A 17,643-nucleotide genomic window follows, 5' to 3' on the forward strand; every position below is an offset into this window, starting at 1 on the left:
TTCAACAGTCCAACACCACAGAGCTGTGGTGGACTGTGGGCAGAGGAAAGGGTACCATTTCCTCATGGCTGCATCCATTACTCCGTGACCACTCTACAAAACAGCAGGCTTAGCAATCAGACATCTCTGTAATTCTACCTCCACACCTTTTGTTCATTGCACTTTGCAAATTTTTAAATTATGGGTTTATCTGCATGATTATTTGTGTCATGTTTACATCTGCGAAGGTTGCAGCCTTCCCAAGCACACAGCAGATAGTCCTAAACACTCCCGAGTGAGTAGAAGCGGCAAGTAGATTCACAACAGCCAGAGCTCTGCAGAGAGGCGAGAACTATTCCTGCAGTGGGGTTTGGGTCATTGGAATATCAAGCATTCTTGGAGACAGAGTAATATTTATTAACAACAACAATTTTAGACATTTGCTCTTATTTAATTACCTTCCTGTGTTCTCCGCCTTATTCTGTCATTTATTAAACCACACTTTTTCTGTACAGACTCAAATGCTGGCTATGAGCAACACTGGATTTGAGCATAAAAGCAACTAACCTGCTGGATTTTTATAATGCATTCTATTTAGTAGTCCTAGTTCTTCCTTCTGCCCCTGCCACTACAGAGTGCTAAGACGATCAACAGAAGCATCTCAACGAGTGTGAAGAAACAGTGGCAAAAGGGAGAAGGAAGAGTCTGCGAGGACAAACTCCTCCCCTCCCAGACTTCTAGAGAAGGGGAACTGGAGGACTGGCTTGAGAGGACAGGGTGTGTCGCTGAGATCCAGCATCTCTGCCTCCAGAGATGCTCGCTCAGCCATGTTCATGGCTGCACACTCACAATAGCAGGAAACAGAAACAACCTAAATGTCCTTCAGCTGATGGACAGATAATGAAAATGTGTCACATATATGCTATGAAATACCATTCAGCTGGGAAGAAAAGTAAAATCACGAAGCGTACAGATAAACGGATGGAACGAGAGAACACTCTACTGAGGGAGGAAACCCAGACCCAGAGAGACAAATGCCTCATGTTCTCTCTTGATGGTTCCTAGCTCCCAAACTTTAGATGTGACTATATAATCCGGAGTAACCACAGAGACCAGGGAAGTAAAAGGGGACCATGACCATGGGGTGGGGGTGGGGCTCTAGAAAGGAGCAGGGCATGAGTGCTATGAAGGGGAATGGGAGAGGGAGAGCTTTAGCTGGGAAGTAGTGGGTAGGTGGGGGGATAACAACATGGAGGATGTTTTAGAAAGCCAGTGAAATTGCATTATTTCATGTTCTCACAAAATTAAATATTACACATTTACATATTTGAATGAAATTATTATACTTGAGATGATGCTACTTCTTCAAGAGCTATAAACTATATTAAAAAAATGCCCAAGAATCAGGCATGAGAAGACTTTCAAGTTGTTTAAGGGGTCCAAGAGACTTTCAAAACAACCCAGGCTACTGCCATTGTCCTCAATTGCCTTCTGGAAGTCAGGCCCCCTTGCTGAAGGCACTGTGTGATTTGGATACAGTACTTGCAGCAGCTAAGCGGGATCTGACCCAGGAGCCTCTCCTGGAGGATTCGCTCTCACAGTACCACAGACACTCTGCAAGCTGGCAGGAGAAAAACAACAGTGTTCCTCAGCTGAGATGCTGGTCACAGTGACCAGCAAGACAGGATGCCCCAGAGGCATGAGAGTAGCGCTTGCATCTGGAGAGAGACCAACAGCTGTTCAATTGGACTTACAGCCCTCTCAATAGGAGAGCATGCACCTCTGGCTCTGTAGCCCTAACTAACTAACTGGAGGAGAGCTGACTAGCGCCACCTTCCTAAACAGTAGACTATCTTACTACATCCTCAACACTTGTCCGTATTTCCACGGAGAACAGTAGCTCCCACCCCTTATCAAGAAGGCACCTTTCTTTTGCGGCAGATGAGACCGTTACAGAATCTGTAAGAGGTCAAAACTTAGAGAACAACCAACCATGGGTGCCAAGCTCCAAGGCAAACATCTACAATCCCTGCACCATCGTGGAGGGGACCGCAGAAGGACAAAAGAGCCAGAGCTCCAGCTGTCTGTTCTCTAGTGACAGAGACAACGCTGCACCCAAGGACTCTCAACATTATGACTGCCTGCACAAGACCGGGACAATGACAGCTGCAGCTGACATGCCGCCATGGAGGGAGAAATCTCACAAGGCAGCTAATGGCTGCTGAGGGAGAGAAGCAGTCTTTCTCAGAGATGAACCCCCAACTGGTCCAATCCCAAGTGGTCAGAAAAACATAGACATAAAACAACACTAAATGGATTCAGCAGGTTTTACATACACACATGCACACATACATACACATACACACACACACAAATTTAAAAGTGACACTGTGCTAAGTTTTTTTTTTTTCCGTCAACTTGCTACAAGCTAGAATTATACCTCATCAATTGCCTGTAAGCAAGCCTATGGGGTATTTGCTTGAATAGCAACTGATGTAGGAGCACCAAGCCCACTGTGGTGGCACCTCTGCGCCCCTAGTCCTGCACGGTGCAAGAAAGAAGGCAGGGGAAACCCGCCAGTAAGCAGCATCCTCCATGGTCTGCTCCAGTTCTTGTTCCAGTCTGGCCTCGACTTCCCTCAGTGACGGAGGTGACCTGAAACAATCCCTGTCCTCTCCAAGTTGCTTTGCCTCACAGTAACAGAGACTCTGACTTGGACAGAAGCTAATCAACTTTTTTCACTGGCAAGAGGTACATGGGGAAATAAAGAGTCCTGGTTGGTCATGGGGAACTGGAAGTACATGCTACAAGACCAAATGGACAGTTCATAGTAGAGCTGTCCAGTCCGTCTAGAGTGGGCGTGTGAATCTGCAGAATATGGCCCAGTTGCATGTAAATGACACAGCCAGCCAGTGGCAGAGTCAGGACTGGTAGCTCCGACGTCATAGTTCACATGCTGAGTTCCTCTCCTGGAGCTGGACATCCCTGTTGTCAGCACACACAGAACCATGCCTGTCCCAGCATGGAGGGCATGACAGCACATGTTTGCATCTGATCCAATTTCTGCGGTGAAATCACCAGCAAAGACCAACGAACCCGGCTTGATCTCTTAAGCCCACTGGTTAGCACAGACCCTCCATGACGTTCTTGACTAGATTTAAGTTTGCCTGCTTCCTTGTTTGTTTTTTTCAGGACTCAGGGCTACATTTAGAAGCCCCACATGGCTGAGGAGCAGAAAACTCTGGGTTTGACTTATGGCTCTAAATTCATTTATTAGCTGAACTGAGTCTGGTCAAGTCATTTAATCTCTGTGGGGATTCAGGTAAAAAGCCGAGTCACGGCAGCTTCACAAAGGGACTGGAAACAGTAAGCAAGTTTGTGTATGTGTGTGTGTGGTATGTATGTGTACATACTTTGTGTGGGCGTGCATGCGCATGGGTGTGCAAGCATGTGTGTGCATCTAATACAATGGCTGGCCCAGAATAGTTAGTTCTCTTTTCTTCTTCTAACTTAAAGGTCTCTTTGTTATTGTTTTAACAGGAGATACATCAATGACACAGTGGCTAGAATATCATTGTAAACTTCATGCGATACTTGTAGATTATTGTAAAATGTCTCATCATCTTGCCCAAATGTCTAAACTAAAAGTGAGACGTCACAATCTCAGACATCCCAGCAGTATCTGCCTTGTTAATGTCAGAAATCCCTCACAGGCTGAGGAGACAGCCTGATATGCCGCTGTCCTTGCCTGGCAAACTGTGTTCACGCTGGACTGAAGGCGTAAGTCACAAACAATCCCACACCAGTTTGGAATTATGATTAATAGAATGGTTATTTATTTAAGGGGGAAAAACTTACAGATCACCATCCCAGACAACAGCCCTCTGTGCAATTAGGAGGGAGCCTAGTCGCCGGAAGCGGAGCCGGAAGCCAGAGTGAAGCGCGAGAGAGAGAGAGAGAGAGAGAGAGAGAGAGAGAGAGAGAGAGAGAGGGGGGGGGGGCAAAGGGAAGTGGCCGCTTTTTTAAAGGAAGAGAGACCACGCCCCAATGGGCTGGTATCTCAGCGGCTATTGGCTGAAGGAATGGAAGGAGCTCCCGCAACATCTCCCCCTTTTGTTTAAGTAAGAGAGTTCTAAACCTACTATGAAATTATATATAATAAGTACAAATATCCTATTCTAACTAGCTTAAGTCTTGTATAATAAATAACTTGGCCAAGACATGAGAGGAAAGTAACTACATTTATATAGTCTTCAACCCCATCGAAGATCTGAGAAGGAAAATAATGTTATGCAACAAATCACAGAGACAATTAGCCACATAAAGGTAGAAGGAAAGAAGAAACCCCAGGCTGTCATTTTACCTCACACATGCACTGTGCTGTGTGTGTCCTGCTACCATATATACACGTCGATGACAAAATCTTTAAAATAAATCATCCATGAGATTGGGTCACAGTAAAATTTTGATTTTAGCTGAAGCACACTGCTCCATTCTAGCTGTGGACATTTGGGGCCCTGAAGTTTCTAACCCAGTGAGGAACGTTAATCTGCCTCTCATTAGGAAGAATTCGTAAACTGTGGAATCCAGAGTCTTCCATCAGAGAGCCAGTGGTCATTATCTCTTTCAATTTGTGCTTCTCAAGAAGCCCACTGGCTTTGTCCACATTTCACTCTAATGTGGCTCTAAAATGCTGGGGACAGGACTGTCTGAGAGATCAGAGACAAGCGTGGTTTAGTGTCACACAGCAGAGTGACTTAACGTGTGTAGCTTTCATGGGAACATAGGTTCTATAGCAACCGTGAGACAAGGAGAGAAAGTGGCTGTGTGGTGAACACATGACCACAGTACTAATCAGTAAGTAATCTCAGAGCCTGGTATGCTTGGCAGGTATGTTCGCAGCAAACACACGTGATGTAGCAGGTTTGCTGGATGAGTCAGGTACCTGTTTAGTCTAACTCTACAGACACCCAAAACAAACAAACACAAAACCATTTAACACCTTATGTTTAATTTCTGCTCCACCTAAGGGGAGAATTACTCATGAGCACTTAAGTACATTATATATAAACAACACACAGAGACATACATATAAGAGACATTCATAAGCATACACACAGTCAAACACAGACATAAACACAGACACACAAACAGACATTATACAGATACACACACACTCTCACACACTAAAAACTGGCAGATTAGAAAGAAGTTTAAAGAGGATGTGTCAAGAAAGGAGAACAGAATCTATGTGGGGAGAGCAGGAGAAGGGGATCGGACAGGGGTGGGGTGGAAAGAGTACCCTGCGGAGGGCAAATGAGAACAAAGTTGAATGACGTCATATTTGTATAGACATGTCCCAGTGGAACCCATTACTTTGTAAGTTTAACAAAAAGTGAACAGATAATACCAAGAAAATGATTAGCGCCTGAGTAGTCCAGAGGTCAAATGTGCAGCTTTTCTTTGGATCTCGGATTAGATGAAGGCCAAAGGCAGTTCACATTTTCAAGACAGACGCAAAAAAAGGGCACCGCTACCCATTAAATATTATAGAAATTATTAGTAGAAGGAGGCAAAGCACATTTGAGTCCCATAGGATCACCAGCTGCCCCTGCAGGATGGACACGCATCACCAGGTGCTAAATGCAGTTTTGAGAAAGAATCTGGACAGAACCAAAGAAGATTCAGTAGTTTGGCAAGTGGTGTGTGTGTGCATGCGCATGTGTGTGCATGCATGTGTGTGTGTGTGTGTGACTGCTTTCATGGAGAGGGTCCGTGACAGTCTGGATGGATTTGGGAGGAAGGGCCACCCTCCACACTGGTGTGCTGAATGGGCAAGAACAGGTCGGGGAAAGGAGACTGTCCTGAAGGCACCCAGGCTACATTCCAGCACAGCCACGAGGCTGTTATTCTACTACACCAAACATTTTACTGTTTCAAAAAAAAAAAATCAATGATCCAGCAAAGTTGAATTTTATAATGGACAAAATGGATGAATCTATTCCAGCACCTTTTGAGTCCCCCACTGACATCTTTACTTGGCTTGCTTAGTATCTGTCAATCAGCTTTCACCCTATCCACCATGGCATATCATGTATTTCAAAGCAGATGCTGTCAGTAGATAACACTGTACCTTGAAGGATAGAATAAAGGAGTATTCTTACTCCTCTAATAACCAGTAAATATATTAGGTGTTTTTTTTTTTTTTGGAAGAAGTGACAAGATTGTCTTGAATAATGCAGACACACACCACACCCTTCCCTTTCCAGGCTCTGGGATAAGTATGTGTACTGTTTCAATGTTTCATCTCTCTACCTAGAGCAGCCCTGTCGGCACCATCGTTGTCAATTCAAATGCTCCAACTCACAAAGATGTGGGCTGTTAGTGATTAAGAAGCAGGCTCTCTGCTACAGGTGGGATGCTAGCCACAATATTTTCTCTTTGCTCGCTACCCTTGCCTTCCCTAATCCAATTATTCCTTGGGCATAGAAACACAGAGCTTTCTACACCTAACGCCTCTCACTTGCAGACATGGAGCTCTGTATCACCTACTTCACAGCCTTGCCATGGGGATCAAATGTGAAAAACAGGGAGAGCACCGTGTAAATAAACCCGCGAAAGCAGCATCATCACAAGGAACCACAGTGCCTCCTGTGAGGAAACGCGGCCTCAGCAACGGTCCACACAGCTCCTGGGCCTTTGGGAATCAGTCAAAGAGGACTCCAAAGGTTAAAGGGAAGGACAGGATATTGGCAGCTGCCTGGACTTTCTCCCCATCAGTGAGTCATCTTGTCAATGATTGAGAGGAGCCTTGGTGTATGTCACCTTGGCTCGTTTTCATTACTGAAGTATTTGTTTTGGAATTCATTCCAGCTCTAAAACAATGCTTCCATTAGCTGGGCACAGCCCTATAAATATCCATCTCATCTGACCGGCGTCAAACCGTTCCGCCTTCTGCATGCTGTGCACCTGGGCAGAGCAGAAACAATTCCACCCACCTGGTGTTGCAGAAGGTGCAGACAGGATCGCTCTCTCTCTCTTGAATAAACATTTACTGTTGAGAAATTCTTGCACTAAGACAACCTCAAGAGTGTTGTGAGTGTAAGGCTCCTGGGAACTGTTCACACGGTGTAGTTTTGGAGCTTAAAAGGTATAAGGTGTATAGTTTCCATTTTGGGGGGATACACACAAACCATGTCAAGGTCAAAGTTAAGGCGGGGAGTGAGCAAAGATAAGTAGGAAGGTAAGTATTCCATTGCAGCCCGGATACTGCCAGGACCCTGGCACTTTGTTTAATGTATAAAGGAACTGAGGAGAAAGTTCTGGAATCTCCCTTGCTCTCAGAACCATCCATTCCATGAAGAGCTGACCAGAAAAGACAATCAGAATATAAGCAAAGTAATTTGGGTCGATGGACTCTCACATGTAAACAGAGAGGCGAGTGTGGCACGTGACCTGACTACCGATTACATTCACATCCACTATGTTTGCGGGATGGAGGGCATCCCAGCTAGGAGGAAACCGCAAGACCATACTTAAAATCAGCTCCAAAGCCAAAATATACTTTTCAGGGATGAAAGGGTGACTCAGAACAGGACCCAGTGTGCTCATCTGCAGGAAAAAGAGCGACTAGCCTATCAGCCCACTTGTCTGGGCTGGGGGACAACAGATCCCACTCACAAGGAGGTGTCTGCAACAAGCTATTGTCTCCTGGTCTCACTGAGTCACACACACTCCCCTGGGTTGGTTCCACATCACGGATGCAAAGCTTTCATCATAGCTCTCAACTGGCTTCCTATAAGCCATACATCCTAGGGAAAAGAAGGGGCCCAAAGCATCAACTGGCTTCCTATAAGCCATACATCCTAGGGAAAAGAAGGGGCCCAAAGCATCAACTGGCTTCCTATAAGCCATACATCCTAGGGAAAAGAAGGGGCCCAAAGCATCAACTGGCTTCCTATAAGCCATACATCCTAGGGAAAAGAAGGGGCCCAAAGCATCAACTGGCTTCCTATAAGTCATACATGCTAGGGAAAAGAAGGGGCCCAAAGCATCAACTGGCTCCCTATAAGCCATACATCCTAGGGAAAAGAAGGGGCCCAAAGCATCAACTGGCTCCCTATAAGCAACACATACTAGGGAAAAGAAGGGGCCCAAAGCATCAACTGGCTTCCTATAAGCTATACATACTGGGGAAAAGAAGGGGCCCAAAGCATCAAGAACTTGTTTCCTTGCTAGCGAGTGTCCTTACAGCAACTGGATTACACTACACTGCACAAATACACAGGCATCAATAGCCGCTTTCATGGGAAACACTGGGGAAAGTCAAAGCATAGAATGTACGTATTCGTGTGACAGCTTATGCGCTAATAAGATTTCATTACCGCATTCTGAATCAGAAACTGGGAAGTGGCGTGACAGTGTTTTTAGCGCAGCTGTTTATTCTTCTCAATCAAGTCTGCATAACTCCAGTTGGCTCATATGTCATACCTGACTGCCCAGGGGGTGGGGCGCCCGACGATCCTCTTGGCAGACAGAGAAACACCGTCAGGACAGCGGCTCTGTTCCCAGCACAGGGTTCTATGGCTATTGGCTTAGGTGCGCCCTGGAAAAGAAAACCCACGGTAAGTCGGTACAGGTGACACGGCATGGCTGATTTCTGCTGCGTTTCCTCTGTCCCTCAGTCAGTGAGCGCTCCTGGCTGCTGGGCGATACCCAGTGCTGGCACAGTGTGGACGTGAGCTTATCCCTCACGTGACGATGTGAGTACATTTCACTACAATATGCCAGCAGGTATAGCCCAAAGATAAGCATCTTCCCCAATTTTTCTCATCAGTGATATGCCACATAACCTGATTTATCTAATTAAGTGATCACAATCCCAAATATCCTATTGGCGCAGCTACTTTTTAAGAGTTACTTCCATGTATGCACATTTAATACACCAAACAGAAGCGACATTACTGCTAAGGTCAAGCGAAGAGTCATCACTTCGCGAAGCCTACACTAGCGGCATGGTGTCGGCATACGACGTGAGGTCATTTCATCAGCCCTCCTGCTCTACAACAGGTATCTAGGTTCAGCCACCTGTCAAGCGAGGTTTATGGCCACCGCCCTATGTCGTCTTCTCCACCCCTACCTGACCTGGTGACCACATCTCTGCCCTTTGTCTCTGTGTACATGGCTAAAGAGAATTCCATATAAAAGTGAGAGTTCCATATATAAATTGGCATGCCTTTAAAATTACCTTAGTGAAACACACACGTAATAACTGTCCAGCAATAATAAACTTGCATAAATGACAGGGCAGAAATAAGGCAAATATGCTAAAAACTGATAATGACGACATTGCAGTAATGTCTTACGATGAATTAGATGCTTCACAGCCTCGCATATATTATCTGGGTTAAGTCTTAAATGATTCCTACAAGAGGAGAATATCGAAGAGGGTTCTTACGTAGATATTTCCTCCAAATTAAAACATCATAGGAGGCTATAAAGATTCAGAAAGTAATGGAGACTTACAAGTTTCAGGAAGTTCCTGAAACAGACAATTTTCACAAGCCTCTCCCCAAGGACACAAGCAATGTGAGTGCTGGGGGTGGGGGTGGGGGACCCTGGCCAGCTGACCTCTCTGCACTCCTATGAGTAATCTAGTAATTCACTGGTCCTCTAAAGTAGATGGGCGGAAATGTTGGGGGGGGGGCTGTTGGTTTCCTATCTGAAGTGGAAAGATGTTTGCTCCCACCTCCCAGGAAGTCAAGGAGCAAGTATAAACTCACTACAGCTTGGAAGAAGTAGAGGCCTGGAGTGTAGCTCAGATAGCTACCTCTGGAGTCTGTTCTCAACAGTAGCCTATGACCCATTTACAGACATACACGCTCTCCATATGCACACACTACTATATAGACACATGCCTGCACACTCACCCCTTAACTACTTACACACAATATATACATATTTGGATCTTAAAAATAAATAATGAGACTTTTGAGACATCAAGGTTTTCATCTTGGCCTAGGAATCACAGATTGGGCTACTTTATTTGAGGAATTACAGGTGGGAGACAGCAGGATGTCAAAGAGGCATTTCTGCACAAAGACAAAATTAAATAGAAGAAATAACAAAAATACCTTTAATTATTAGAATAAATGATTTATTCAGATTTTTTTCTACTTAAAATATTTGAACTTTTGAAGAAATATAGACATATGTAGTCATTCACCTAGAATATTCTAGAATGTTGCCATTTCCAGAAGGCTTAATGAGCCATTAAAGATAAAATATGTTCCCTTTTATGTAAAACTTAGACTGAGTTCCCGGTTACAATGGTTTTATGTGGTTATAAAGTATTTCTCCTTTTATAGCAACATAAATCTCTTATTTAAAATTTTCTCCTCTAGATATATTTTGGAAGTTTTCAATATAAAGGTGGAAGTGGTCAGGCTGGGAAGCAGAGGGCATTAAATGTTCAGGATAATGCGAGTGGCCATGTTGTTTGACTTCCACCAAGTTACAAGATCTACGGGCTGATACTTTAAAAGTTTACATTTAATTTAACAGATTAAGTTTTGAAAATGTTAAGTTAGAATTAGCATAAATACATAGATATTATCCAGTGATGTAAATATTTAGAGAATAGGCTTGTCATACAGCAACACTAACAGAAAAAGCACCATGAATTTCCCAACCATATTTCTAGGCAACTGAAATGTATTTTAATTTAATAGATGCAAAATATATGTAAAGGTCAATTTGCTAAAATACACCCAGAGAATGTAAATGAATTCCAGATTTAAATGACAGTAACTTATTAGAAATATTAAAATCTCCTTCACTGTAGATAAGAAAAGCTGATGATAGGTAGCAACCGATAATGTTATCTTTGTTACTGTGTTCTCTGGCCCTGAGTGGTACAACCAACACATTTGTTTATCCAAAGTCACTTAAAAATCTAATTGCAGAAACTAGAACAGCAGAATTTGGATGGGACTAAAGATTTTTGAGAAATAGTTTGGTTTGGGGTGGGGATTAGGAAATACATGGTTTGGGAGTTCACTAATGGGTCTTGTGGCCAGGCCACCTTCCCACTTTTTTCATACCACAGGAATGACAGTAAATGTCCAGACCATCAACCGAAGGAAAAATTAGCAAACTGTAAATCTAACTGCAAGTTTCTGGTGGAACAGAGCCTAATCACCTAACTCTCTGAACTTCAGAGACCCTGCAATGGAGGAGGACTTAGGGTGTGAGGAGCCCGACCATGGAACGGGGATCGGATGAGAAGACCTAGGAGCCCGACCATAGAACGGGGATCGGATGAGAAGACCTAGGAGCCCGACCATGGAACGGGGATCGGATGAGAAGACCTAGGAGCCCGACCATGGAACGGGGATCGGATGAGAAGACCTAGGAGCCCGACCATGGAACGGGGATCGGATGAGAAGACCTAGGAGCCCGACCATGGAACGGGGATCGGATGAGAAGACCTAGTCGCAGAACCATTCCCGACTAATTTTCTCACTCTTGGTTCTGCTGGGATCATGTAAAAAGCACTTTAAAAAACCTCTTTGTGTTGGTAAGCTCTGTAAAAGGAGATTATAATTCTATTTTAAAACCAAATTGCCATACAACTTGGTCTATATTTAGCTCTAATAATTTTCATAGGAGGATATTAGCAAAACATGAATTATTCATTATGTTTAAAATATTAGTTACTAGCCAGTTCTTTGACACTTCTGGAAGGAATTCAGATAATTAAAAATTATTGTGAAAGAATTTGTGACAAATATCAGTTTAAATGTGGGCTTTTAAACATTGAAAAAAAGGAAACACTAACTAACATTTGAATTTTACAAAAGGAGGTGGCAACATGCTACACAAGGTAATATTCTGGATACCCTGGGGTTTCTCAGTTGTTTTGTGATAAACCGTGAATCACAGACCCTTCCCAATGACATAACAGGCTCACAGAGTCCTGCAATTTATGGTGGATCCTCCACGTCTGCCCTGGGAGGAGACATGGCTCAGGTCTGTTGCCTGCCGCACTGGGCAGCTGAGACTTGAAGGCCTTTTCCTGTTTGCTGCCGAAAGCTCCAACCGTGAGGTAACAAGCAGCCCTAATTTCAGAAGTACCCGGCACGCAACACCCACACAGAACTGTTAGGTTTGCTGGAGTTTTTTCAAACTACAGAACTTATTTTCACATCGCCATTATGACGGGTCATAAGTGTTATGGTAAAGCCTTCCCAGTCTTATTTAGCTATTAAAAACAAATTACCAGAGAAGCTTCTGGAATCACAAATAGTTTCAAGGTAAATCTTAGACCACAGTATGTTCTGAAAGTGAGACTGCCATTTGAGGCAGAAATCCATGTAGCATGAGGGAGTTCCTCCTTCTCTGTAACATGAAAGAGCAGGCTTGTTGGGTTTTTTTCCCGCCCAGTACCCCACAGCCAGCAAGTCCCAAAGAAAATCACACACAGGTCTACATAACTTATAAACTGATTGCTCCATTAGCTCAGTCTTTTTATTAGCTCTTGTAGCTTATATTAACCCATTATTTTTATCTATGTTAGCCACATGGCTAGATACCTTTCAGCCGGGTAGGTTACATCTTGCTTCTCGGTGGTCTGGGCTGGACTGGGAGGAATGGGCTTCTTCCTTCCTAGAATTCTCTTGTTCTCATCTCCCCACCTCTACTTCTTCTCTAGTTGACCTGCCTATACTTCCTGCCTGGCCAATCAGCGTTTTATTAAAATACATGATTGACAGAATACAGACAATTCTCCTGCACCACTTCCCCCTCTTTAAAAAAAAAAAAAAAGAAAAAAAAAGAAAATATCCATAGTCCATTTGTTGGGAATGTGGGCATAGTATTTCAGGCTACTTCCTGCTACTTGGGGGGCACTGATAATCTTATGGGGACCTAAAGAAAATTTAGAATTATCATCAAGTCCTGACTGGAGTATTCTGTGAGTCTTGATCATCTCAGGTAGCAGTCTTGAATCTGTTCTGGATGTAGAACTTAGATTGTCACCTCTGATTAAGACACTTATATATCGTTTATGTAATGACATACATTGTTTACATTTAGAGGTCATTGTCCTCATTTATTGCACAGTTGTTTATTCTCTTAGTCTTTAAGTTAGATAGGTACTTAAAGACTATAAAAATTATAGATCAATAGTCATCTATGTCTGTCATATTTATAGTTAGGCTAACCAGGTTCTTTAGATTCATAGAAATTATATTCAGTATAGATAGTATAATCTTCAACCTCTTCAAAGAGCTATAGAAAATGGCATTTAAGCTAATTTAGAGTTCTGTGGTAGTAAGACACAATTGCTCCTGACAACACTGATCTATTCCCCAGAGATTTTTGAGCACCAAAGATATTCATCTTGGAGCTTGTCTTCTTCTTGGCAGAACTGGCCTTTGGGCAAAGAAAAGCCCATATCTCAACCACTGACAGAGATTCAGAGTATCCGTAAATGGATAAAACAGGACTGTCATATCCTGCCAAGACAGGGTAAGATAGTTCTGAAAAGTTTTTTGCCTTTGAAAATGGTATGTCAGTTACGTTAGTCCTTAGCCAAAGTTGGTTGCCTCAACATTGCAAATGAGACTTTGCATGATTGCCCAGGTAGTCAGTTGTCTCTGTCATTTGTTGCACATTTTAGAAGTTTCTTGATTGTATTTCTTGTTTACTCAAGTAATATTACTTCCCTTCTCAGATCTTTGATGGAGTTGAAGATTAGATAATTGTAGTTGCCCTCCTCATGATTTAGCTAAACTTAACTTCAATACATTATTTAGACTCCTTGAAAAAAAAATGCTTAGTAAAATTTTGTTATGTGTTTCTTGCTTAATATTGTTTATTGCTTGTAATTTTATATTTGGTATCTGTTCCTATTGTATATAGCTGTATTGGGTTTAGTTCGATCTTGTTTAGACAAAAAGGGGAGATGATAGGAAAGCTCAGCCAATCACATCTGGCTTGGCTGTGGCCACCTGGAGCCAGGTAGATAAATGGGGGTAGCATGAGTTTCCCATTTTTTCAATTATTAAATTATATCTGTTGTTTTGAGCTGGTCTGGTTATTTTAGTGTACTGGTCAAATATGCCTTTTACTTACAGATCCATCTTGAAAACTACCCTGCAGGCTTGGAACATGCCAAAGGGCAAAGCTAGCTAAAGATTTTGCCTGCTAGAAACGCCAGGAAGGCCATTTCTGGAAGTCCTGCATGGCATGACGGCATGGATTTATAGGCTATCTGATGCTCTCACACCAGACCATTAAGATGGTGATTGGAGCTAGAAGTGTGTGTAATACATTTTGAAATACTTGCCAACCAATAGAGGATGTCTGTGGGTCAGAAAGGACCCGGATGCTGCCACATGCGGTCTGTAGCACAGAATGGTATTCCTGAGCATTCAGACACAACACCGGTCCATCTGTAAACCAGGTCTACCTCTGTCGACATGAGGGCTATTCCTCAACTCCTGTATAAGTTCCAGAATGGCCCGTCTTAGTCCACCATCTTTCCGTGATCCAGGACTTCGTCCCTACCTACAGTGGTTACTTTCATGATCGACATCCCTCAAGGCCACATCAAGCGTCCCCTAACCATGCTGTTGTCCCTGGTCTGAGGTTCCCGCTACTCCTTTTCAGAGCTTTCCCAGCTACTGACCTCTGGTTAGGAAGATGGTGGTTTTTCTATCCCTCTTGATCAAGCTCTTGAAGAACAGATCCTTCCTTTTTATCTCCCTCTGTGTGTCTCGGTCTTTCTTTCTCTTTCTTCCCTCTTTCCATCTTTCATTTTATCCTGTCATGGGCCTGTGGATCAAACCATGGCCCTGAACCTGCAATATTAATTCTTTTTTTTTTTTTTGAGACAGGGTTTCTCTGTGGTTTTGGAGCCTGTCCTGGAACTAGCTCTGTAGACCAGGCTGGTCTCGAACTCACAGAGATCCGCCTGCCTCTGCCTCCCGAGTGCTGGGATTAAAGGCATGCGCCACCACCGCCTGGCTATATTAATTCTTTACCATGGATCCAAGTCGCTTTTTTTTTTTTTGACAGTGTCTTGTTATGAAGTATAGGCTGGCCTGGAAGTCATGGTCTTTCTGTTTGAGATTCCCCAGTGCTGGTGGTCATGGATGTGCACCACCACACACGAAACGCCTAAGTCCAGTTTCTTATTCTTCACTTAGCTCCTGTAGTTACTCCTCTCTTTGAAATGCCCAAGCACCTCACTAACTTGGGGAGCTTGTCTCTCAGTCTTTTGTTACAGGTATTGAAGTACATGCTGGTGGCCATGAGGTCCCGGGCAGGGCAGGCCTGTGCTGGTCTTTGCCTTGTCTGTCATCTGCTGCGGTGGATACCACACGAGTAAAGGAGGGAAGGTATGAGCAAGCAAGCTCGTCACAGGGTAGCCGTCGGCCAATAGCACGGCACGACAATAGCACCGCACGACAGAGGGACAATAAAGTAACAACTACAAACATGGGCTAGGCACGGTAGGTATGTGTGCAGCTAAGCATTGGACACACTGTTACGTATAACTACAGCAAGCTTACCAGGAGAACATGCAGTTTCCTATTACAGAGACAAAGAAATGATTTGGAGAGGTCAGCTGATACAGCCACGTAACACGGGCAATCAGGGCAGATCAGGATTCGAGTATATAAGTTCTTAATTGAAATTCTAGCCACAATATCGTCAGGCTACTCTATGTTCTGAATATACAATTTATTAAGAGTACATTTTTCAAAATTCAAGGTTTCTCTTATCCTGTCAGTTGACTTTGAGGAGCAGAAACTAAGAGAGGATTTATGTGTGTATATATCTATATCTCTGCTCATTTATCTTAAAAATATCTTAATTAATCCTTTGAGAATTCCCTACATTATTTTAGTTATGATTTTTTATTATTTAAAGATTTTAATGAAAGTTTTCTTCATATAATAGATTCTAATCAAACTTTTTCCTGTCTACGAATTCTTTTAAAATTCCCCACCTCCTCACCTCCCAAACTCTAACCCCTCTTTCACTCTCTTTATAGAAAAAAAAAAACAGATCAAAACAACCAACCAAACCAAAAAACTAGGCAAACAAATTGAAACAAACAAACCAAAAATAAATAGCAAAGGAAAAAAGCATATCAAAAAAATACAAGAAACACACACACAGCCACAAAACAACCCCCAAATACCCCCACACAGACATCCTCACCCACACAAACATACTCACCCAGACATACAAACACACATGCTCTCTCTCTCACACACACACAGACACACCAACACATCCACAAAACACCTCTCCTACAAACACACAAACACCCCTCACAAATACCCCCTCATACAATAACACCCCCCCCACACGAACAACCCTTCCACACACATCCACACAATCACAAAAACACACAATAAGCATTAATAATAAACAAGTCCCAGGGTCACCTTTGCCGTTGTCTGTGTGATCCTAAGTCACTTTCCCCAAATGCAAAGTGAACCAGTAGGCCGAGTGACCTTTAGGGTCCCTTTCCTCTTTAATAAATTGTGACTATGATGTATATAATTTATGGATAAACTCTGGAATATCTGACATAGCAGTACCTAGTACTATGCCTAAGTATCATGAAATTTAAAATTTCCAGTGCTTGCTAATGCTTTTTCCTGTTCAGGCACATTTAATGGCCGTTGTAATTTAAAGAACATTCTCATACGGTATGATGAATAGATCACATGGACCTGAATGGCCACCATCGCATGCCAAAAAAGCAATTAGAAAATTGAATCAAGGAATTAAGGATTAATGTGGATATGTACTAGCTGTCAGCAGTAATGAGTGTTTTGACAGGGAGAGAATAGTCTGACAGTATTCACAAACACCAATCTGATCTATGAGTGAATTATTGGAAAAGCAAACAACTGCACATTAATCAGCCTAGGATTTCACGTCTTCAGTATTTAATGCAGACCTATCTATAAATATGAACAGTCTGGTATTTGCAGCTTAATGATTGCTTAGATTGATAGAAAATTTAGTTTTTAGTCACATTAATAAAACTTCACGAATTTACTGAGCCTTGAATTAAGTCAGTGCAGTAGCTAGGTTCATGGCTGATCAAATATGTTGGATTCCATAGGATCAGCAAGTCCCAGGGTTCCAGATGCCAAGCTCAGACTCTCAGATTTTACTGTCAGCCTTGAGAAAAGAGTGAGGCTGGAAACCACACTCTTTACTGACTGAATTTCCCTCTACACGAAAAGATAAATGAAAAAATTACATTGGCTGGCCTGATACAGTAGGAGAATTCACAGTAACAAAATAAACTGGGCTAATGGAACACCCTCGGAAACAAGGCCAAACCATTCTAGAGGTCAGTTCAGAGGGAGTAAAGGACTGTTTGAGGGAACAGGTAAAAGAATAAAAAACAACCCAAAATTCACAGAACGGGCTGGAGGCTCCGAAGGACCTGACTGTCACTGAGTTTCACACCACACTAAGTATTTCCCTTGAGAAACATCTCTCTGTGTCTCTGTTCTTAGTAGAGATACACACACCCTCAAGGCCATTCATGCATGCTGAAGTTCACATCTGTAGTAGTCTACACAGCACGGACGTGGGGGTGAGGAGGCTCAGTTGTGGGAGCAGACG

At 43.1% G+C, this 17,643-nt stretch overlaps 1 protein-coding gene across 2 annotated transcripts in view; it reads right to left on the minus strand.

Annotated features, from left to right (window-relative positions):
• The window catches only part of Atrnl1 (attractin like 1), a 561,295-nt gene that overhangs the window by 82,389 nt on the left and 461,263 nt on the right, over positions 1 to 17,643 (minus strand). For both annotated transcript variants that reach the window (XM_041661191.1, XM_041661190.1), the window contains one exon: positions 8,470 to 8,584. In XM_041661191.1, the coding sequence (XP_041517125.1) occupies positions 8,470 to 8,584 (115 nt within the window). The remainder of the gene's footprint in view (positions 1 to 8,469; positions 8,585 to 17,643) is intronic.

The sequence above is a fragment of the Microtus oregoni genome, unplaced genomic scaffold (assembly GCF_018167655.1).
Source record: "Microtus oregoni isolate MIOR12 unplaced genomic scaffold, Mior012 000012F_ref0000307, whole genome shotgun sequence".
In the NCBI taxonomy this organism is placed as follows: domain Eukaryota; kingdom Metazoa; phylum Chordata; class Mammalia; order Rodentia; family Cricetidae; genus Microtus; species Microtus oregoni.